Raw genomic sequence first — 22,319 nt, 5'->3', positions numbered from 1 at the left:
GTAAATTGAAGCATAGTCATCCAATGTAATAGTACACAGCAAGGAAAATGAACAAACTATACAACATGATTCTCACAAACATTGAGCATTAGAAGCCACCCCATCTCCAGAAAGCTACATAAATGATCCCATCATTTTTAAGTTACACGAACAAGCAAAACTAAATTATGTGAGTAGGTCTATGTGTTTAGCTGATTAAGCTATAATTACAGCCAAAGGAGTGATTTCACCAAAATCAGAATAGCAACTGCCTTGGGTTAAGGAGGAAGGGCACACTGACCGGGAGGGTGGGGAGGGGCTGCTGAGGTGTTGGCAAGACTGTCTTCTTGTTGCAGCTGGCTGGGTCACAGCATTTGTTTTACGATAATTCATTTGCTTTTGAAAAACTTCAGTGAGGTGGGCTTTTTTGTGGGCTGTATTCACAATATAAAAGAGAAATAGTACAGTGGCCTTGAGTTGTAAAAATTTCAATCGTCTCATAAAAGCAAAGCCAAATCCTTTCTAGAGAAACCCACCTGCAATCCAGGTCAAAGATTTTTCAGTGCACACCGCAGCACACAGGTTCACAGTGAGGGAGGGGGAAGTTCACAAAACACGCAGGAAGTCATCATTAGTGAGAACCAGCAGAAATAACACACTTCATAATCGGATTCACAAAGACTTTTGGATGCTGGAACATACAAGAATATAAAATTAATAAATCGCTCACAACTAATCAGAAAAGAGAATGCATAAATGTTTTGTTTCGGTCTTTTGCATAGAACTGGGGTGTAGGCCAGAGGTGCGGGGGTTGAGAGGGGGCATGCATAAACATTAAAAGATGCTTCAGAGATTACTTCACAACAGGGCATTACAAACTTTACGTCCAAATCTTATAGAGATTAATCATATAAATTCCCACAAACCTTTAACTTGAAGCGGACTTAAAAATGTGACTAGTTCTCAAATATCCAAAAAGATCAAATCTATAATTTAAAATACTTCTTTGATAAAAACAGAAGTTCAACTTCCATATGACCCAGCAATTCCACTCCTAGGTATTTACCCAAAGGACACAGAAACATTAATTCCAAAGGGCACCTGCAACCCTCTGTTTATAGCAGCACTATTTACAATAGCTAAGCTTTGGAAACAACCCAAATGCCCAAAAATAGATGACTGGATCAAGAAGATGTGGTCCATATACACCATGGAATATTACTCAGCAATCAAAAAAGATAAACTCATGCAATTTGCAGCAACAGGGATGGAGCTGGAAGGGATTATGCTCAGCGAAATAAGCCAGAAAGAAAAAGAAAAATACCAAATGGTCTCACCCATAGCAGGAATTTAGAAAACCTAAATAAGGGGCCAGGAGAAAGACTAATTCTAATAAAGTAAAAATCAAAATCAACAAGCAACTACAAGCCAGAGACACACTAAAGGAGGTTGGGGGGTGCACGTAGGAAGGATTACAGTCAAAATAAGGGGGGTGGGAATTGGGCTACAACCAAGATGAAAAAGCATACATTGTGCAAAAATGAAGAATGATGTTAAAAACCAAAAACCAAAAAAAACAGAAGCTCCTGAGATTCTATTTCTGAATCCTACCAAAACCCCAGTAACAACTAATTCATATCCGGGCTACAGAGAGAATATGCTTTAGTCTCAGTGGAAGCAAGTGACAAGACGATATTAACTCAGGAACATGGACTTTCACAAACCCTAAGCCAAACTGGCAGAAAAAATTAAGCAATATACAGAAAAACAAAACAGCACAGACAGGCGGATTTACCAAGAATCGCAGTTTGTAGACATTGAAAAACAAATCAAATACACTGTTCACAGATTAAAGGAGAAAAATACTACGTTATCGATGGAAATGGAAAAAGCACCGGTACGGTCAAAGGTCCATTTGCGACAGAATCAAACAGGAATAAAACGCAAATTCCTATCTCCTAGCTGGGAAAGAAACTCCCCCTACTAAATCGTGGTCCAACAAAAAGCGACAACAAACCTCTCGGTGAAAAACACAGAGGCCCCAACACCATTTGAGTGTAATACTATGCTGGGGTCAGCACCCTCAGCAAAAAAACAGCCCAGGACCTAGTAAGAACAGCGGTTGCGGATGTGGCTGTGACCGTGAAGTGTCCAACGGAACAGAGTCTTGACAAATGAGGCTTTGGCAGGGATAGGGGATAACTTAGTGGACAAAAACATTCACATTTCTACATGGCAACGAAAACAAAGGTCAGGAAAGGCCACCTGAAAGTGTGAAAAAGAAGGAACCCAGGTCGACCCTAGGGCCTTGTGGGTGCCCACCCGTGGCACACAGTTCTGCCTGACCACGCTTTCCTCTCCCGAGCGCGGGCCCAGGGCCGAGGCCCCCTGTGGCAACTGATGTGAGGCGGGGCTGTCTCCCTGCACTGTGACCGCCCACCTGGCAAGGCAAGCCCTCGAAGGCCCCAGGGGAGCACCTTGCCGGGACACAGCCTAAGGCGGCCCCTGCAGGCTGACCCTGTCACGTGCCTCAGCCCAGGGGTGTGTGTGGGGGGGGGCCCTGCTGATACCCACTCTGGGGACCACTGAGCTCAGCCCTTCTCATGGTCCTGCCCCCGACTCACACCCACCACATGTGGGCAGCTGGGCGCTCGTGGCCAGGTTCCCGGGCCAGGGAGTCCACGCTGCTTGGGCCCCAGCCCCTCGGCCAGCCACACTTCCTGGGGCTCAGATAACACCCTGCTTGTGCCGGACCAGGCAGGTACTTGCAGTTCAGCTTCTAGAAAGGCCTCTCATGCACTGGCTTCTGGGGTCAGCAGAGGGACCAGCAGCTTCGCCGCCCACTCCGAGTCAACGTCTGCCCCCCGGAGCAAAGGCGGACGGAAACCACGCACCTCGAATGGGGGATCTACCCAAAGAGCAAATGAAGACACCAGAAAAGTCTCTGGTTAAAATTAATGGTTTTATTTCCATCTTTATGCTAGCAGGAGTCCAGAACAGCTGTGGGACGTGGATACAGTTTCAACGTAACAAAGAAATACTGAAACTATGTACACTGAGGAGGGAGATTTTCATACCAATCTTTTCCTATTTTGCAGTTTCTAAATAGTAGAAACTAAACATTTTCCCGATTTAATTTAGTGTAAAATAACACAACTCTTTACGCACAAAACTTAGAGAGATTTTGGCTGCGCGGTCGTCTTGGCTCCTGAAGTCTGGCTGTGGTCAGGAGGCGAGGAAGGGGCGCCTCCGCCGGCCCAGGAGGGGGCACTCACCTCCCGCCCGCCCTCCGGGCAAAAAATGACTCCTTTCTTCAGACCAGACTGCAAGCGAGCCACGGTTCAAGTCAGAAAGCGGAATAGAACAAGTTTCTCGTCACTGAGAGGAGGGACGCTCCTCCAGCCCCGTGTGAAGTGGATTCCGTGCGGAGTCCCTGCTCCCTCAGCTGGGGGCGCCGGAGGCCAGTTATTGCTAGCGAGCCGGAGGAGGCCCTGCCCGTCTCCGAGATGTTTCACACGAAAGGCTGTGGTTTGGCGTGAAGCCCTCTGAGGAAGGCGGGGATGCAGGTGGAGCAGGCTGGCGCGGCGAGGCCTCTCCCTGACTGGCCGCCGCCAGCCGGCACTTGAGGGACCGTGGTCGCCGCCGCCGCCGGGTGGCGCCAAGGGTGGAGCCAAGGGTGTCAGATGGGCACTGCGGGGGGGCGAGCGCCACACTTTTCCAACCCGAGCCCACGGGGCAGTGAGAGGCCCAAGGGCCCTAAGAGCAGCTTCTGAAGGGAAGGCCGACGGCCCGCGCCGACCAGCGGGGGCGGCCGAGGTGGGCAACAGCACGCACAGGCGGCCCGTAAGGCCACGATGGCTGCCACCGCCTCCCAGAAGACATCAGGAACCGAGAACCAGAGGGCACGTGGCGAGCACAGGACAGGTCTGGTCAGAAGAGAGGACACCGACCACGGGCCGCTCGTTTACCTGCGTGGGGCGCCAAGCGGCACGCGCTGGGGCTGGGGTGGCGTTCCTGAGAGCGGGTGTGAGCAGACGGCGGGGCAGGTGCCGCGCCACGGCAGCTCCAGCCTCTGAGGGACACTCGTGGCCACATCTCCTGGGCGGCGGCAAGCAGGCCGGTGGGCGCTATTGCACACGGCGTTCTCGGGAAGCTGGACAGCCCCGCAGAGGCACTCGCCACCGGCAGAAATCCCTGCACGTCGACACTAAGGTGCGGGCCAGGCCGTGATGACCCCAAGCTCAAGGGAAGAACAGTCCAGCGGCTGGCCTCTCCGGGCCGTGGTCACCCTGGGACACTCCAGCTGGATGGACCACACTGGCTGGGTCACTGGTGGGCAGACACCCGGGGCGAGGCACCCCGCTGGAGCTCTGAAGAGGAAGCTGGGCCAAACTTTCCGAGCAGGGAAAACTCCTTGGCAGACGGGAAGGCTCCGGAAAGAGGCTGGACCACGCCTCCCGATGCCAGCGGGCACGGGGAGCAGACCACTGGAGGAGCGGCCGCGCAGGCCAGGCCTGGCTCTAGCTCCACAGCAGCCACCTGGGGGCGGCGGGGGTCTAGGGGTCGAGAACAAAGAGCAGTTTATGTCAGACGCTGGTTTTGAACAGTCTTTGTGGACTCAGGAAACTAGAGGCAGATAAACCACGTAAGGCCGTGTGGAGAGCCCAGCCAGGCAGGCCGTCCGTCTGTCCATCCATCTCCCCCAAGCAGCTCGCAACACTTCATATATAAATGGGGTGGTAGCGTTTGTGGCTGATCTTTTTCCTGCACGTGGGGCAAGTGTTAGCGTTCTTGAGGGAGTCACGGAGACACTGGCTGCAAAAGACGTGGCCGCACTCTGTGGACACAATGAGGCGGCCATTCTGCACGATCTGGAAAACAAAAGCACCAGCCTGGCATCTGCCTGCCCCAGCAGTGGCCCTGGGCACCCCCAGCCCAGGATGGTTGGTGCCAGGGCCTGGGGATGCCCCAGTGTCTCTGCAGCCGGCAGCGGGAAGCCAAGGGTGGAGATTCCACAGGGCGGGTAAAGCCCAGGGCTAGTGCGGGGCACGATGGGGTGCCCACGGGCCTGGCGCATGCACAGGGAGCCCAAGGAACGTGGCCAGGGCCGGTGGTCACAGGCCTGAGGAGGAGGGACAGCCGTGATGGCTGCACACCCCTCCTCACCCCTCTCGTCTACTTCACTCACAGAAGCCAGAAGAGGCAGGGCGGACAACGAAGGTCGCTTACCTCTGAGTATCCATCCATGCAGATTGGACAGCTGACAGTACCGGAGGGCCTGAAATCACAGTGCTTCCGTCAGTTCCTCCGCAAACTCACTCACTCCCCTAAAAGAGCCTCTGCCGCAGTGTGAGCACAAGCCCCAGGGCGCCTTACAGGACAGCCGACCACTCGGGGGTGCGGGGGGTGGGGGCGTGGGCAAGGGAAGAGCTGGGAACAAGAGAAGGCACTGGCAGCCTGAGTCACGGCCCCACTCCCCCAAAACCTGGGCTCCCGCAGAGCCCTTCCAGCCTGTATGGGGCAGGGGCTGCAGCTGGCAGCCCCCAGGCATTCCTCTGACAGGAAGCTGGGGCACTGTCTGCCCACCTCAGGCAGGGCACACCAGCCCAGACCCACCTGCAGGCGGTGCTGTGACAGGCCCCCCCGCTGGGCCCGGCCCACTCCCCGACTGAGACCCAGGACATGGAAGACGCCTGCCTGGTGAGGCTGGAGGGCCAGTGACTTTCTGAGGAGCAGGGACTGCGGTACCTGAGTCCTGGGGCACCCTCTTCCCGGGCGTTTCTGGCAGAGTGGGTGGTGACATACACGTCTCTGTCCCGGGAGAGCTCCTCCTCATCGCTGCTCACCACACAGCTGTCGGCGTGGTCCTGGCGTGGCCGCCTCGCGTTCCTCCTAGGCCGCCTCCTTTCTGAGGTGCGAGTCTACGCTGAGCCCAGGGCCTCCTGACGTCCCGCCCCCCCAATGCCCTGTGCTGCCAGGGGGAAGGCCAGTCCCCCCTGAGCAGTGTCCCCCTGCAGGCCTCTCCCTCCTTCAGGCCTGGTAAGGCCGCCTCGTGTCCCCTCGCCCACCTCAGCTGTCTTGCCAACCCATGGAAAAGGAGCAGAGACACTCACCATCGACGATCTTTCAGGAAAGAGAAAAACGAGAGAGAGACACAATCAGCATGACGTGGCATCATCCGTGATCACACGGGAGCATGTTCCGAACGTGCCAAGGCCTCTGTGGGATCGTGTGGACCAGCAGGGCCCCGGATATGGGACTGGGCAGAGGCCCTGCCTCCCCAGGGCTCCCTCCCTTCCGCCCTGTGCTTCGTGCTTTAGCCCCAGAAGCCGAGTCTCTGGGAGCGGCCGACCTCGTCCTGAAGCAGGCGACAGACCCGCGCCAGCCACCCTGGGTGCCCCTTCTCCCACGGGCCAAGGTCAAGGGTCGCACCCCATGTGGGCTACTGCCAAAAACAGAGCCTCTAGTGGGAGGAGGCTCCGCAGTGCGCAACACCTCAAAGATGATTAACGGAGCGAACGAAAGCAGGCCCCACAGGACCCGCAGGCAGGATCGCGAGGACTCAGGCCGTCACGGAACGTGCAGCCCCTGCCACCGCCTCAGACACAACTACTCAGGCCATGGCAGTCTCGGGCCAGGTGGCCTCACAGGCCTGGCGAAGTCGCTCCTGCCTACTCACCCCAGCCTGCTGTGTGCCACCCACCAGAACCCCCACTGCCCGGAGTCAAGGGGCCACCTGTGTCCGGCCCCATCCAAGCAGCGATTCTGAGCCGAGCTCCCTCCAGGAGACACCCACGGCTGCGCTGGGCGCAGGATGCCGAGGCTGCGAGGACTGAGCCCAGACCGCCTCTCCCCAGAGCCAGTGAACGCTGCGGCGTCCCGAGTGTCCTGGAGACGTGGTCCTCGGTCTCTTCAACCCCTAGAAGCAACTGTCCCACATGTCCCGCCCCCCCCCGCGTGGGAACTGACTCAGTTTTCCGCCAAGACCGAAGGATCTGAACAGCCACCCCGGGCATAGGGTGGGCGCTTCTGGCAGCGCCTGCCACCCCCAACCTCATCTCGGGGCTAGAGAGTGAAGAAAAGCTCGGGCCGGCAGAAGGTGCTATGCTACGTCTAGAACAGGCTCGAATTCAGCCGGGAGGGCGAATCTTGCTGTGGGCAGGAAGCCCAGCCCCCCAGCCCCAGCACGGGCTTTGCCCCCACTTTGTAAGCACCACCTGTCAGCTGTGGAGGCCCGGAAGGAAGGTGAGGCACTCTCTTCCAGGAGCCGCAGCTCGCCCCTGAGAGGGCTGGTTCCCATCCAGGCCGACCAGGAAGCCCAGGAAAGGGCACGGGGCTCGCCAGCCCCAGGGCACTGGGCACGTGGTGGGTGTTCCACACCTCACTGGCCATGAACGAGCTCACAGCGGCCAATGCCTCTACCTGCCACACCTGCCAGGACCCGGATGCCTCCCAAGGAGGATGGGAGGGTCACCCACAGGGTGGGAAAGGCCTCAGGGCCGCCCTGGGGCACAGGGGTTAAAGTCTCGTGCTACCACACTACCCCAGCGCCTGCAGCCTGCGATAATTCCCAGCCAGGGAGCAACCCACAGGGCGCAGCAGACCTCTCCTGTCTCCCCGCTGCTCCCCTCAGCAGTGGACTTCAGTGGATCCACCCGTCCTGCTCCCCACTCCATCTCTGGTAAACCCTCTCACCCCCGCACCTCTGGCCTGCACCCCAAGTCTTCTATGTAAAAAAAGACAAACAGAAAATCCCTAAGCAGAGTTGGACGACGTCTCCTCGTCTCAGCATTTCCAGCTTCATCTTTACGTTTCCAGCTTGCCAGGGCTCCGGGTCTGCCGTGAGGGGGACAGAGGCCGCGAGCCCCAGGGAAAGAGGGCGGCTCCCACAGTGCCGGAGCCACCCCGGACACCCGCCCAGGCTCGGGCCAGCTGGCCCGTGCCCGCCGACGCAGCAGCCAAGTAGGCTGGGTCAGGGAGGGTGCCGGCCAGGCGGAATTCTCCCGGAGGCCTCTGCCCGCGCGAGCGAAGGACTGGACTGTAGCACCCCGCTTCCCACGCAGCTCGGCCGCGCTTCTCACTGCACGCCTTCAACAGCAGCAAAGACGAGGGAGCCACCAAGGGAGCCTTGGTAAGTTCACACAATTACTTGGGGATGGGAAGCAAGGTCAAGGTAAGGAAGTCACCAGCACTTCTGGGTCAGAACCCTGAACCGCAGCCCAGCAAGCCAGTCTCCCCGCCCCTGCGCGGCCTGCCTTCAGCCCCGCCATCGCCAGACAGCCCCTGGACGCCAATCAGGGAGGCCGGGAAAGGTCAGGGAGAAGCCGGCATGAGGGCGGCCTAGTCACCAAAATCAAGCGGGGGCCCACACACCACAACGTCGGAACCAATCACTGTCTTCTGGCGGGCGGAAGGAGGCCGCAGGGCCCCGCTGTTCCCCAGGGCTGGGCATGGTCAAGAACCAGAAAATGGGGCTCAGTACAAGGCTCAGTCAACAAACCACACAGCGGCTTCCGGTGGGGCACCAGGTCAAGCGGTCCCCCAAGCTCCAGGGAGCCGCAGGGCCCAGGAGCAGCGCTGCCAGTGGGGGGAGGGGGAGCCTGGGAAAACACTGAGCCCAGGCAGCAGCTAAGCCACTCCAGCTTATCTAGAAAGTTCCAGACCATCACCAGGAAAACTACTGCGTCCTGTCCGGACTCGATCGCTGCAGGCCCCCAGCCCTCATCCATGCCGCGTCCAGGGCAGGGGCCAGTGTTGTGACCAGGCAAGAGCAAAGAGCAGCCTCGGCGGGTGTGGGACAGGACCAAACCCTGCACAGGGTCAAACCCCACTGAGCCCGAGGCGGCCAACACTGGGGATAGCCCCGTCCCTGCCTTTTCCTTATCAGAGGTCCACGGATTCTCGGCACAGCCTGTTCCGAAGTTCAAGGCCATCAGGACGACAGACTCTGCTGCAGCACCCGCTGCCCCCACACCAGAGTCTCAGCAGTGCCAACCACTACCCACACCATTGCGCCCCACATACACAGACCCCAACTTGATGGAAAGCACTAAAGCAGCTTCAGGGAGGCAAAGCGGCCAGGCACGCGCTGCGGGGCTGCCTGGTCTCCACCAGCCTGGAATGGCTCTGCCAGAGCCCACGGCCACCACGGGGAGGGGCAGGGGCAGCCTCCCAGGCCCAGGCTCCTCCTTGCCGGGATCCCCAAGATGCTGCATCCTCCGAGGCCAGGTCACCCGCAGCACTGAGTAAACGTCACCAGCGGTGAGGCCGCCACCAGGGCAGCACGACGCAGGACCCCGTGCGTCCCCGCACCACAGACAGAGCCAGTGAGGCCGGGTGACTTCCTGAGCACTGAGGGCAGATGGGGGCCCCCAGCGACGGGCAGTCAGGGCCACCAGGACGCACATGCACAGGCAGCAGAGCCGTGGCCACGGAGTGCCAGCACCCAGACACTCACCACCACGGAGTCGTTATGGGTCAGGTCGACGACCACGGGCTCCAAAGACTCACAGGTGAGGTCCACGATTTCGTCTCCGGCTTCAAAAGAAAGATTTGCAGAAGCGTCAGGAGGACTGGGCACGGCGTTTCGTCAGCGGAGCAGAGGCACCCACGTGCGCCGGGACAGACTGCCCCGCGGACGGCCCGCGCTGCCCTGCAGGTTTGGGAGCGAGGTTTGAGGTTTTCACAAATATGCGCCTGTGCCCAGGGCCTCACGGTCGCCTACCCCCATGTCCCCACCAGAAGGCTGGGCTAAGGACCAGCAGAAGCCCCCAGTCCCCAAGGAGGACACGTCAGCTCTGACCCTCCTCGGTCACTCTCTCCAGCGCACCCCCCTCGCGGGGACAAAGAGGGTGCGCAGGCCGGTCTCAGCACCGCAGTGCACCCAGCGGGCCGTGCCCGGGCAGCACCAGTTAGCGCGTGCGAGGGCAGTTATGGGCACTTCCGCCCAGCAGACCTTCATGCAACTGCAGGTGACAGACAACGCCCCCTGTTCTGCTACTAGGCACAGCTAACATCGCCAGCGCCGTTAGCACCAACCGTCACTGACATCATCACCATGAAAACCACAGGTCAACCCCGCCATCAACAGCGGTACTGCTCAGGAGTGACGCGGTCACGAGCCAACAGCATCACTGACATCCAGACCCACGGTGACATCTTAGAAACGGCGCACTTGGGCAACACGGCTCAGATCTGTTTGCTCTTCCTGTGTCGAGCGAGCAAAGCCTCACTGGACTGAGATGCCAACGTAGGCTGTTCGTTGCCCACACAGCCTCATTCTTTCAACAGATCACAGATACGCCCTACCCCGCATGTGCTGTAGTGTCATGGCGCTCTGAGTAACAAGTGACGGGGCGGGGGGGCTGTGTGCAGGAGAAGCACCATCTGGCAGCAGCTGGGGAGCCCCCAGAGACCGGCTGTGTGGGGGGCACATGTGTAGCCCCTCTGAGCGATGGCACCGTCAAACCAGGGGCGTGGGGAGGAGCCTCCGGGACCAAGGACTCCACGTGAGACAGGAAAGCAGGAGAACCAGACGTGACCCGGAGGCTGCCCTGCTTGGGGCACCCAAGGCCTGCAGATCCACCCCAGACCACACCGCTTCCCCAGGAAGTCGTTTCCAGGCAGACAGTCACAAACACCACCGGCATATGCGAGGCAAACGGACTCATTTCAGGCCAGTTGCCGCTTCCCCAAGCCAACGAGAGAGGGACAATCCAAACTGCTGCGACACGGAGCACTCACAGCCAGCCTGCCTTCCTGGACAAGAGTCTTCTCGCTAAAGCGAGGAGAGGGAAGCCAGGTCCTCAAAGGCCAAGCAAACTGGAGACAAAATTTCAAAACTGAAAAGGCGAGCTCAGGACAGCCTGGCCCTCCTGCCCAACCTGCCCGGAACCGAGCGGCAGTCTCAAATCCCAGGGATGTTTTCGGGTCCCCGAGGGGCAGGTCTGGTGCGCTGGGGGGGTCTGAAATGGGGGGTGCAAACAGGGCGGGAGCCGGGCCCTTTGCAGGGCACACTGCTGCCAAGCACGGGAGGGTCCTGGCACGGCTCTGGGCGGTGGCGTGACCCAGGCAGGGGGGCGTGCTGGGCTGGGGGGGAGGTCACCTTACCGCTCTCCACGAGCTCGATGGGCTCTGCTTCCAAGGCCATCTCGGGGGTGGAGGCTGCTTCCCGCGCTCTCTTCTGGGCTTGTCTAGAATTCGCTCCGCCACGACGCTTTCTCTAGGCGCACCCAAGGGAGAGAGACCATCGCGTGAGCACGCGGCTGACAGGATGTCAACGGAACAGCTGGTCAGCCAGGGAAGGACAGACAGCAGGGCCAGTGGGCGCGCTGGACACGGGCCCTTCAGCACGGAGACCCCAGGGAAAAGTCACCCTAGCCTGGCAAGCACTTACCCCGGGAGACCCAGATGCCCTCCCCAGGAGCCCCTGCCGGGGTCGGGCCCTGGCTCAACCTGAAGAGTGTGTTCAGGTCCCGGGAGCCCAACTCCCCCATCATGGGTGGCGGGTAATGTGCCCTACTCGCCCTCACCCCCACTCCCATGTGCTGTTCTTCTCTAGCTATTCTCCTGGCCCCTTCATGCCTTGACTCTGGCCTTTCCCCTCTGGCTCCCCACTCTGCACTCCCAAGAACCTACTTAGCCATCCCTCCCACTGCGGGGACACCTCCACTCATGCGCAGCATGCCCGATGGGTGAGCTGCAAGGGCGACCCTCTGATAAGGCTCACCCAGACCACGAGCAGCCGGGGGGAAGGCACAGAGGGTGAGGCCGCCGGGGTGGTAGGGCTCCTGGGCGAGCCCCGGGGTCTTCAGGGCACTGGTGGCTGCACTCTGGCCTTCAAGGGCCCAACGGCCGCACCCTCCCCTGCCGGCTCCGGTCTCCAGGCAGCTCCCTCAAGAGCTGGGCGGCCAGGAAGACCTTCCCACGCCACGACAAGGGTGGCAGGGCCCGGCCCTGCGGAGCTCACCGTGCTCATGGTGCTCCCGCCAGCTGCGAGGACAGCACCACCCGCGAGTCCAGCGCTCAGCAGCCCGTAGCTCTGGCTCTGCAGCCCCTGCCCTGCATGGGAGTCCAGGCGACACGATTCCAGGTCTTCAAGCCCTGAAACGCAAAGACGGCATTGTGAGGCCACAGGGAAACAAAGCCCCTGCCCATCTCCGCGGGAGGGTGGCTCCCTGCTGACACCCCCCCACCCCCCGCAGCTGCTGGAGCCACACCGCAAGGGCAGTGCCATGACGGCCCCAGTCCACGCCCGGGGCGGTCACTTAGGTGGGGAGACACAGCCCGCGCCTGCTTCTCCCGCGTGCCCGCTGACACTGCCCTGGCCACAGCGGCAGGAAGAACCGTGACGCGGGTGAGGACGTCGGGCCTGGAAAGGGGCATCAAGCGCAGAGGCCGAGCCAGCATGCAGCCTGCAGACGCCAGCTCCCTGCAGGGAGGCTTCGAGTGCGGAAGGCCCAGGGGCCGGAGGCAGCGGTTTCACAGGGACGGGACAGCGGCCCAAGGGGGTCTGTACCGGGCTCAGGGAGGGCTTGCTTCTGGTGGGAGGGTTGAGGGTGGGGCTCAAGCTGCGTCTCTAAGCAGCCCCCACACAAGGTGGGGCGCTGCCCCAGGCCCAGATATGGAGTGGCCACTCTCAACCCAGCCCACGGCCTCCCCCCCGCGGCACCCTCCCTGCCACAGTGCACCCACGGGCACCGCGCCACCACCAGAGAGCTCAAGATATTGCTCTGAGACCCAGCCCCTGAGCACAGCCTGGAGGGGGCGGCCCTCCGCCAGAGGCCACCCCAGCTTCAGCCCACAGCAGCTCCAGGCCCCACCACTGGCTCCCCCGACCGCACACAGCTCAAAGCCTTCAGCCCCAGATGCCGGGTGACACCACGCCCGCCCGGCTTTCGGAAGGGCTGTCTCCCCCCAGCCTCACCTGCCCGCCCTCCAGCAGGTCTGCCGATGCCAGCACAGAGCAGACCAGCCCCTCACCAGCAAGGGCAGCGCAGCACTGCAAGCTGACCTGATGTCTGCTCTGGGGGTGGGGTCAAAGGCAGACTAGCCTGCGGACGGAGAGGTCAGGGGTCGTGGGAAAGGCAGGTCTCACCAACCAGGGAGGACTCCAGGTTGTGCTGTGACGGAGGCCGTGGGGATGCTCACAAACTGGCAGCAGCACCCAGGATGGCGCCCCAGGCCGCAGCCATCCTCTGCCCCTGAGAAGAGGCAGGGCCTCGCTGGCCACATTCTACAGGCAAGGGAGCGCGGACGCACGCCGCCTGTCCCAAGTCACCGCCACCACCCTTGCTCGCTGCAGGCAGCTCCCAGCCCACCCCCTGTCCTCTGCTGGAAACTCCAAATTTACTGTGTCCAGAGAAAGGCCCCTTGCCTTTTCCACCCCCGGCCCCCATGTGAGGACAGGGCTCTGTCCACTCTGGACCCCTCACGCTTCTTGGAGGAAGGATGAGGCAGGTGTTGGGGGTGGCTGGCAAGACAGACCCGGCAGAGCAGGGGCACTGGGAAGTCCGGGGCTGAGGGAGAAACCCACACCCCGCATCCAGCCAGCTGCCTGCAGGTGCCTCCTCCTATCCAGACAGGGAGGGGAGTGAGCAGCGCGTCTCAGAAATGCTGAATCGTGGGGTGGCCGGGCCGGAAGGCCCAAGGCAGCTGAGAGCCCCAGGAGCGAGAACAGCTGCAGGTCTGGGGAGCCGGGCCGCGGAAGAGACGAGCCTGTAGAGTAGGAAGCCAGAAGCAGGGCCTCCCTGGTGGGCAGGGGTTGAGATCTCAGGCTGTGAAGCTGTCCGCAGCCACTGCGGCCTGAGCGCAACCCCCGGCCAGGGAGCTACCCACAGGGCACGGCAGACCTCTCCTGTCTCCCCGCTGCTCCCCTCAGCAGTGGATTTCGGTGGATCCACCTGTTCTGTTCCCCACTCTGTCTCTGGGGAATCCGCGCACCCCTCCCCTTCTGGCCCACACCCCAGCTCTTGTGGCATAAAAAAATAAAAACAAGTCCTCAAAAAAAAAAGGCCAGAAGCAAAGCCTGGAGACCTGAAGCCCGTCCAGGCAGGGGCGGCACATCAGAGGCAGCAGTAGAGGGGCGAGGGGTCCCCAGTTGGCCGACCGCGGGAGGCAGCAGGTCACCGGAGCCAGGCAAGCGGAGGCCCAAAGCGCAGTGAGGGTGAGGCAGGGCAGCGGCCTGGGAAATTGACGCCAAAGTGAGGCCCCGCGCGACTGCAGTTGCTCAAGACACGGACCGGGTGGGCGGGGCGCCCAAAGGGGGAAGAATGTTCCAGACCAGCACCGTGCAGGTGCCACCCGGGAACTGAGGACCAGCAAGCGTTTGGGCAGAGGCTCAGGCTGAGAGGCTCAGGCTGAGCCGGGGGCCGATGGGAGCGCAGCGCTGTCCCTCGACGCTGCAATGGCTGGAGGCGGCTGCCCCAGGGAGCCTTACGGACACTCAGATGCCAGCGCAGGAGCAGACACGGCTCAGCCGTGGAAGAGGAGGTGCCGCACGCAGTCCGAGTCGGGCCAGGCAGGAGCCCCAGATGGGGGCCGTCCTCGCAGGCTCGCACCAGTCCTGCCGGCCAAGGAGGTGAGCGGGCAGGAGCAAAAGGGAGCAGCAGCTCCACGCCCAAGGGGGACTCAGCGAGCAGCCCCACCAGCCCGGGCCCACAGCAGGTAGGAGCTTCCCCCCCCCCCCGACCCCACCCCCCGCCGCACACGGACCCCCCAGGACATCAGATGGCCCGCTGGGTCGTCGCCCAGCGATGCAGGCTGCTGGTGCCCTCTCCCCAGGCGCGGGGGCCACTCATCCTCGCGAACTCACCACCACAGCCCAGGCGCAGCCCGAGAGAGCTGGACAAGCCGTGCTGGCAGTGCCGAGGAGCAGAGGAGCCCACGCCCAGAGACGGCCTCGGGGACAGGCCCTGCCCTGACTGGACCAAGCGTTTTGCTCGCACCCCCTCTTCTAAGTAAGTCATAAACACAATCACTCCCACATTATTCAAGCACTTCCCGAGCGGGACCTCGGAAGCGGGTTCGGGGCGCGTGATGGAGCCGGACACTGCAGGCTGGAGTACGCGGCCGCGTCTGTGAAGAATGTCAAGTAGGCCCACGGCTGCTGGCAGAGCCCCAGCGCCCAGAACCACCTGCCCTCCGGCCAGGGCGAGATCACAAGAGATGCCAGGAACTTTCATTTCAAAGCTTCCCAGGAACTTGGAGGCCACTGTGCCGTCAGCCGGCAGGCCCAGAGCACTGAGGACCAAGAGGTGTCTGGTGCAAAGAGGCTGGCCCCGGGGTCCTCCAGGCCAGCACTGAACTTGACCTCCAAGTCTCAGCGAGTGGCTGTCCTGTGGGGAGGGGGCAGTGCCCACGACTGCACGCGTCTCCGGGAAGCTGTCCGGGTCAGGCAGTGCCCCAGAGCGCAAGGCCAGCCCTCGAGTGGGAAGAACCGCGCTAGATGCCCTCCCAGCCTGGGTGGGAGGCGGCTGGCGGGGCGGCGGCCAACCCGCCAGCAGCTATTTCTTCCAAAAAGGAGACACAGCAGCTCAGGCCACCAGCCTCCGCCAAGATGCCTACAGCGTGCGTGACGCAGTGAGACCAGGAGCAGCAGGGCCGTGGAGGGCAGGAGCGGGCAGCTCTCCTCACTGGCTGCTGAGGCCCCGGCAGGCAGGGAAGTCCCAGCGCAGCCCACCTGCTCGCCTCTGCCACAGCAGGGAGCGTGGCTCGCGGTCAGGGCTGGAGGCCTGCGCGCAGAGCGGCAGTGACAAGAAAGGGAGCGCACTCCGCCTTCCAAAGGCCGTCGTGACCCCTGCCGTGACATGGCGGAGCCCAGGGCAGGAGGCCAGGGAGCGGGGCCTGACATGGGAGGACAGACGCCGCAGACCCGTGGGTACGGGAGTCCCCAGAGAGAATGACGGCGGAGCGTTTATGAGACAGTCTGGGGCGTGAGGAAAGGCTCCAGAGGCGCAGAGCCCAGCCCCAACTGGCCACACCCGGTCTCGACAGACGTGATCTTGGCAGGTGCACCCTCCCACCCGGGCTAGCGAGCAGGGGAGGCCCGAATCCCAGCCCAGATCCCCTACCTGGGAAGTGACCCGGGAGGCCCCTGGTCCCTGCCCACCGGGACAAACAGCACCCAGGGCCGCCAGAGGACAGGGAGCGGCCAGCACAGCGACCAGGCAGAGGGCAGCGAGAGCGCTGCCGGTGGACCCAGGAAGTCAGAGCTTGCTTCCTAGCCCGCCCGGCTCCCGGAAAGATGGAAGAGCAGAAACTCCCTTCGCAGGCCATCAGGGGGCTGGGGGAAGAGCCACCGGCCGTGCACCCTGCCGCAGGGATGCGTCCCGCCCCAGAGCAAGGAAGGGCAAGGGACTCTTTTCCCCAGCAATTCCCCCTGAAGCCATACCGGGTGCTGCCCTCTGCCCTGGGAGAGTGCCCGCACGTGTCGCCGTGAGACCTCACCATCTCTAACTGCGACTCTGTTTCCAAGTAAACCTATTCGCTTGGTAAAGTACCAGGCTGGGGGCCTCCCTGGGGGCGCAGGCGGTTGAGCGCCGCACTGTGAAGCTGTCCGCAGCCTCTGCAGCGCCGGTTCCATCCCCGGCCGGCCAGGGAGATGCCCACATGGCGCAGCAGACCTCTCCTGTCTCCCCGCTGCTCCCCTCAGCAGTGCTTCCTGTTGTCTGCCTATTCTGCTCCCTGCTCTGTCTCAGGAGAGTCCTCTCACCCTCCCGCGACTCTGGCCTGTACCCCAGCTCTTGTACAAATAAAATAAATCTTTCAGGAAAAAAAAGTAACAGGCTGGCTTTTGTTTCGAGGTCAACACTGGAGGAGCCCTCTGGGGTCACACCCAGGCCTTCCCCGCCCCGCCGGGTCACACACCAGTTCCTGAACCCCAGCCCCGGCCGCTCGCCCCGCAAGGCTGGCCTCAAGGGCTCTCAAGCGCTCCTCCCTCCTCGCGGGCCTGACTCAAGCATTTCCTCTCTCCTACTCAACAGAAAACACAACCGTAAACCAAACACCTTGCTTTGGGCTGCTTTTGACAAACTGAGAGTGCGCAGAGACCTCTTGGGCCAAGCCCGCCAGCGCGTTTCCAGCCGCAGGCTCCCAGCGCAGGCGGCGCCATCTAGGACGGTGTCCCGACCGCGCCGCTCGGCCTCCCGACTCCGAGACACGGGGACCCTGCGGTGAGTCCAGGCCACACCCCACAGTGGAAGGAGAGTCACCCCTCACCTTCAGCCAGGAGCCAGGAATGGAGCCGGGGGAAGGCGTGTCCAAAGCCAGGCTGGCCGAAAGCAGGGCCTCTGGAGCCCGTCTGGGTGGGCAAGTTGCGAGCGCAAGGGAATCGTTCTCAGAGGAATGAGGAGAGTGACTCCACAGACACACCAGGACAAGAAAGCAAAAAACCGCTGGCGTGGATGGAGTCGGAGGGGTCTGGAGAGCAGCTGAAACCGGCAGCGGCAGACCCCACGCCAGCGCGAGGCCCGACCCTGCTTTGATTCTACACAGGCTGAGAGAAACGAGAAAGTCTGAGGACAGCAAGGTCGGGGGGCGCGTGAGGCTCAAGGCATCTCCACCACCTCCTCACGCAGGTGAGGCCCAAGAGCTGCGGGGGCGACGCCACGTGGGCTCCTGGCGGGGGCCGAGCGCAGCTGCCGGGCCAGCGCGCTTCTGTCCAGGGCCCGAGGCCCCCAGGCCCTGGGAACGACGCCAGCTGACTCGGCCCGTGCTGGCCCACGGAGCACACCGCGCGCGGGCTGCCGTCCAGTCAGCTGCCAGCACCCCTGCTCGGGAAGGTTCCTCAACCCACTCCTGCTCCTTCACTGACAAAGCACCCGGAGGCCCAAGAGCGCGGGCGAGGAGGACCGGAGACCCGCCCCACCTTCCCACCCCCGCGTCAGGCCTGCTGGCACCTCCTACCGACCCACGGGCGGACGCCGCCCCTTACTTAAGATCTGCTCCGTGAGGCTCCTCTGCTGGCCCCAGGGAACCTTCCGGATGCCGCCACGAGATGTTCACGGGGCGGGGAGGAGTCACGGGAGCGCAGGGTGGGGGCGGCCGCTGGGGAGAGGCGGCGGGGCAGGGAAGGGCTGCACGCGGGGCACTGGCCGCATCTCCCGGCCGCCCTGGAAGCAGGCAGGCGCCGCCTCTGCCGCACGAGCCAAGAAAGCGCTCGCTCGGGATGGCACGTGCTGGGGAAGAGGCCGCGAACGTGGCTGGAACGACGAGAATTGAGAAGAGACGAAACGGAGTCTCTAGCGCAGTAGCGGGCCTTGAGAGGATGATCTCCAACTTGGAGAGAAGCTCCACGGCAGGGAAGACGCCGTTTCTCACAGCGCTGGCCACAGGACGGCGCGCCACAGGGACGTCTTCAGCAGAGGAAGAAACAACCAACGCAACGAAGGTCACCCCCGCCTTACTTGAAGCCATGGCCGCAGCCTCCCCTCCACAGCGACAACCAGGACCCCCACCCACGCGGACAGGAGCGGGCGACGGCTGACGGCGGCTGGCAGCTTGTAGCAATGAAGCGCTGTCGCTACACGCTTCTGCTCCAGACACGGCGGCGCACACTCGTCAGAGACCCCAGCGCTGCGCAGGCGCAACTTCCACCTGCCCGGGAAAGCGACCGGTGCCCGCCACGGTCCCCGCCGCTCTCCTCACCACATTCCCTGGGGTGGCCGCCCCCGGACCACACCCGCTGCAGCTCCCAGCACGCTGCCCACCACCCCCCATCCCCAGCCCTTGGCACAGCATGGAGGCTTAAAGCACGATGTTCCCGTTGACATGGTGTTGTCACTCCCTTCAGACAGCACAAAGAGATGGCACAGTGTGGGCTTTTTCTGGGGGGATTTGGGGAACAAAGTCTTACAAGTAAAATTATAGTCGCCACTGAGAAACAAAGGGAGACTTAAACACAGACCATCACCACGGGAGGGCAGGAGACGACATCTGCAGGCGAAACACGCAGCTGGGTGGGAGGGCGCAGCCAGAACAGCCGCTGTTAAATAACAGTTAGGTGGAAGCAGCAAAGGGACTCGGAAAGGAAAGCCACGTCGGGACCCGTCACGGCGGCAGGACTTGGCACCAGCCGGGCTAAACTAAGAGGGGAGGGCCACAGAGGCAATGGCCAGGCCCTGAGACGACCCCCCGCCGCTCGGGGGGAGCGGGGAGACCGAGCCAGACCACCGCGTCAGCGTCTGACCGCCGCGTCTTCGGGGATACCAGCAGTTCGAAAACTGAGTTTCCTAAAACTATCATCAGGTCCCCGCTGGGTAATGTTGCTCAAAAAAAAAAAAAAAAAAAAAAAAAAGGAAACAAAAAACGGAGACATTAATTGCCTCTCTTAAGCTCACTGTTGTATCCGGAGCGTGAGAAACACTGGCCACGTGCTTGCCCAGCTCGGCGCAAGTGGACAACACAGCCGAGTCCAGCAAGAGGCTGGGTGCACGCTGCCTGCGTGACCTCGGGCAAGAGACCCGACATCCCCATGCCTCGGGGTAAGTGACACGCGGCTATCCCCAACTGCCCGCAGGCTCCGTGAGAGGGCCTGAGAGACTGCTCAGCAACAGGTGGAGCACATCAAACCTGGAGTGCCCCCACAAGCAAAAGGAGCACCCCTGTAAGCAACAGGGCGGGCCACGTTCCAACACCAGAAAGAGCTGCTGTTACAACTCCAAAGGAAACAAGTTAACGCCACTTAGCTGACTTTTGTATACCTCAAATAAATCTACCCAGCAAGCCACGTTATACAGCTGCCTGGAGGTACAGTCTGCAGTTGGTGATGTAGCTGAAAGAACACTCCAGAAAGCCTGCGGGTCCCGGTCTCCTGTGCAGGCTGCTGATAACACACATTCTGAACTGCTTCCAGGTCTCCCCGCTCCGCACAATAAACCAGGCAATTCTGATTCACGCCTGAACCAAGCGGAGGCTCCAGGGCCTTGCGGCAGCCCCTTCCACATTTCCTCACACCTGAATTGTGATCGCGGGGTGCAGCAGGATCTCTGCTCTAGACAGGAAACCTCAAAATGCCTTGCTTTACAATCCCCAAACTCTGTGGGTAAACCAGCCCAGTCAGAAGAGCAGCACGTGATTTACCTCTCAACTTCAGTCATCCCTGAACAGTCTACGCGAGCTACCTTATTCCTCAAAGAGCCCTGAACAGGGGGACAGCGGGAGATGCAGTCAATCACCTGGAAATCACACCAGGCGACACAGGCATGAAGCACACGACACTGCTCTCACGCTGCCTGCATGGCTGTGGCCGCACGCGCTGGTCTTCATCGAGCACCAGGAAAATCTTCCCAGGAACGAGTAGGGGTGCAGATGACAGTCTTTCAAGAGCCAGTGAGAACGGCCACTTGCGGCCACCACTGCCACCAGCCCCCAGTCCTCACTGGTTGTGAGGCCGCAAATCTTGCCCACCTTGCCAAGCCATCATCTGAAGGTCCTCCTGCCTAGCACTTGGTCCTCAGGCAATTCTGAACACCTTCACTCCGGGCAGGCCCGAGCCCTTCAGTGACAGAGCCGGCTTCCCTCCACCTCTGGCCACACCTCTTGCACAATCTCATTCCAACAGCCCTCAGCTCCACCAGAGCCAGGATCATGCCTAGCTTGTTCGCTGCTGCAGCCGGAGCAGAAGTCTGGCACACAGACCTCAGAAATGCGCCGAGTTTATTGAAACACGCATTTCTTACAGGGAGCCAAAGAAATGCCACTTTTAATGTACAAAGACTAGATGTGACTGCTGCACACAAACAGCACAGAGCAGCATGAGGCATCAGCATTTCACGCAGACGATAATTAGGAAAACTACACCCGAAAAAACCGGGGGAAGGAGGAGCAGGTGTGACAATCATAAACCGGCCGGTACACAACACACTAAAGGAGGGTTTCTGCACCAGAGCCGGGCGCTCAAGTCCAGGGACCGCAAGAGGCAGTCCCGGAACGCAGTACTGGAACGCTGCGTCCTCCCCCACCTCCGGGATAAGCCCGAACCCACCCACTGCAGAATTCAACCCGTCAGGAAAACAGGGCGATTTCCTTCAAGTTCTCCGCCTTGGGGACCCGTGGCCGCCAATCCCGGCCGCCGCACTCGCCAGCCCAGGCCTGCAGGCGGGACAGCGGCCCAGGCTCACCGCGCCCCGGCAGAGGGCTGCGCCACGTGGGGCGGCCCGGGGCGCCCCCGCCCCCGAGCCCCAGGCCTGGCCGCAGACCGTGGCGCAGACCCCGCGGCGGGGCGCGACCAAGGCCCACCGAGGCGGCGGCCGCGGCGCGGCTGCCGGGCTCTGCCCGCGGCGCTCGAGGGGTCGGGGGGCGCCCCCCACGCAGCTCGGGGCGGCCGCGGGCCCGCGCCCAGGCCCCAGGCGGGCCGCCGCTGCTCTCGGGCCGCGCCCCGCGCCCCCCGCCCGCGAGCGCACAAAGGCGGCGCGCGGGGCAGGAAGCTCGCCCGGGCCGCCCCGCCGACGCGCCGGTGACCTTGGGCGCGTCCCTCCCGCCAGCCTCAGTTTCCCCGCGCGCGCCGCACGGACGCGCCCGCGCGACAGGCGAGCCGGCCCCTCCGGCGCCGCGGCGGAGCCGGCCGGGCGGGGGCGGCGGGGCGGGCCGGGCCGGCGGGGTCGGCGCGCCGGGGCGGCTCCCTAGGCCGCGGCGCCGAGGCCTCCGCAGGCCGCGAGGCCCCGCCGCCCCCGCCCGGCCCCGGCGCGCCGCCCCCCCGCGAGCCCGGCCTACCCGCGGGTCCGGCCCGGGCGCCGCCGCCGCGCCGGGGGCGAGCGAGCACCTCGGGAGCCGCCGAGCAGCAGCCTCCAGCGACGCCGCCGCCGCGACAGCGACCCACTTCCGCTCCCGGCCGCGGCCCCGCCCCCGGCGCGCCCCCATTGGCCGCCGCCGCGTCGACCCCCGCGGAGCGCGGGGCTGGAGGCCGCCTTTCAACCCTATTGGATGAGACTGCCATCCATTACCGCTTTGAAACGCGCCTCTTCCGGCCCCGCCCCGGCTCACGCCCGCTAGCGGCCCCTTCTCGCGAGAGGCGCGGCCGGCGCCTGCGCTCGCAAGGCCTCTCGGGAGTTGTGGTCGGGCGCCGGGTCTCGGGGGGCGCCCGCCGCCCGCGCTCAACCAGACTCGGTCCAGGCGCCCGCCGCTGACCTGCAGCCCCCGGGGCGCCGCGACCGGGAGTGCCCGGATCCCGGCCCGCGGAGCCGGAGGACACGCTCGAGCGGGACGCCGGGGAGGCTCCCGGGGGGGCTGCTCGGAGCTGGGACCCGGGCGCCCGCGAGGGAGCGGGGCGGCGGGCGGGGCTGCGTGCCCGCCGGGCATCCGGGTACCCGAGCGCAGGGGCGGCGGCAAGGAAGGGCTGGGCC

The 22,319-nt window shown here is 62.5% G+C and overlaps 1 protein-coding gene across 2 annotated transcripts; it reads right to left on the bottom strand.

Moving 5' to 3' along the window:
* Positions 1-4,653: 4,653 nt before the first annotated feature.
* RNF4 (ring finger protein 4) lies at positions 4,654-21,755 on the bottom strand. Of its 2 annotated transcripts, none has more exons than XM_054688493.1 (8): positions 21,740-21,755; positions 11,948-12,081; positions 11,089-11,200; positions 9,437-9,516; positions 6,093-6,102; positions 5,728-5,887; positions 5,209-5,257; positions 4,654-4,850 (listed from the first exon to the last, which is right to left on the bottom strand). In XM_054688493.1, the coding sequence occupies exons 2-8, from the start codon at positions 11,954-11,956 to the stop codon at positions 4,701-4,703; spliced, it is 570 nt and encodes a 189-aa protein (XP_054544468.1). In that variant the 5' UTR covers positions 11,957-12,081; positions 21,740-21,755; the 3' UTR covers positions 4,654-4,700. The 2 variants fall into 2 exon arrangements, with proteins under 2 accessions (XP_054544468.1, XP_037385421.1); XM_037529524.2 differs by lacking the exon at positions 21,740-21,755 and adding an exon at positions 21,691-21,720.
* Positions 21,756-22,319: the final 564 nt, after the last annotated feature.

The sequence above is a fragment of the Talpa occidentalis genome, unplaced genomic scaffold (assembly GCF_014898055.3).
Source record: "Talpa occidentalis isolate TD23 unplaced genomic scaffold, MPIMG_talOcc4v2.1 talOcc4.6, whole genome shotgun sequence".
In the NCBI taxonomy this organism is placed as follows: Eukaryota; Metazoa; Chordata; class Mammalia; order Eulipotyphla; family Talpidae; genus Talpa; species Talpa occidentalis.
Note: the sequence above shows the minus strand (reverse complement) of the source record. Positions and strands in the feature narration are given on the sequence as shown.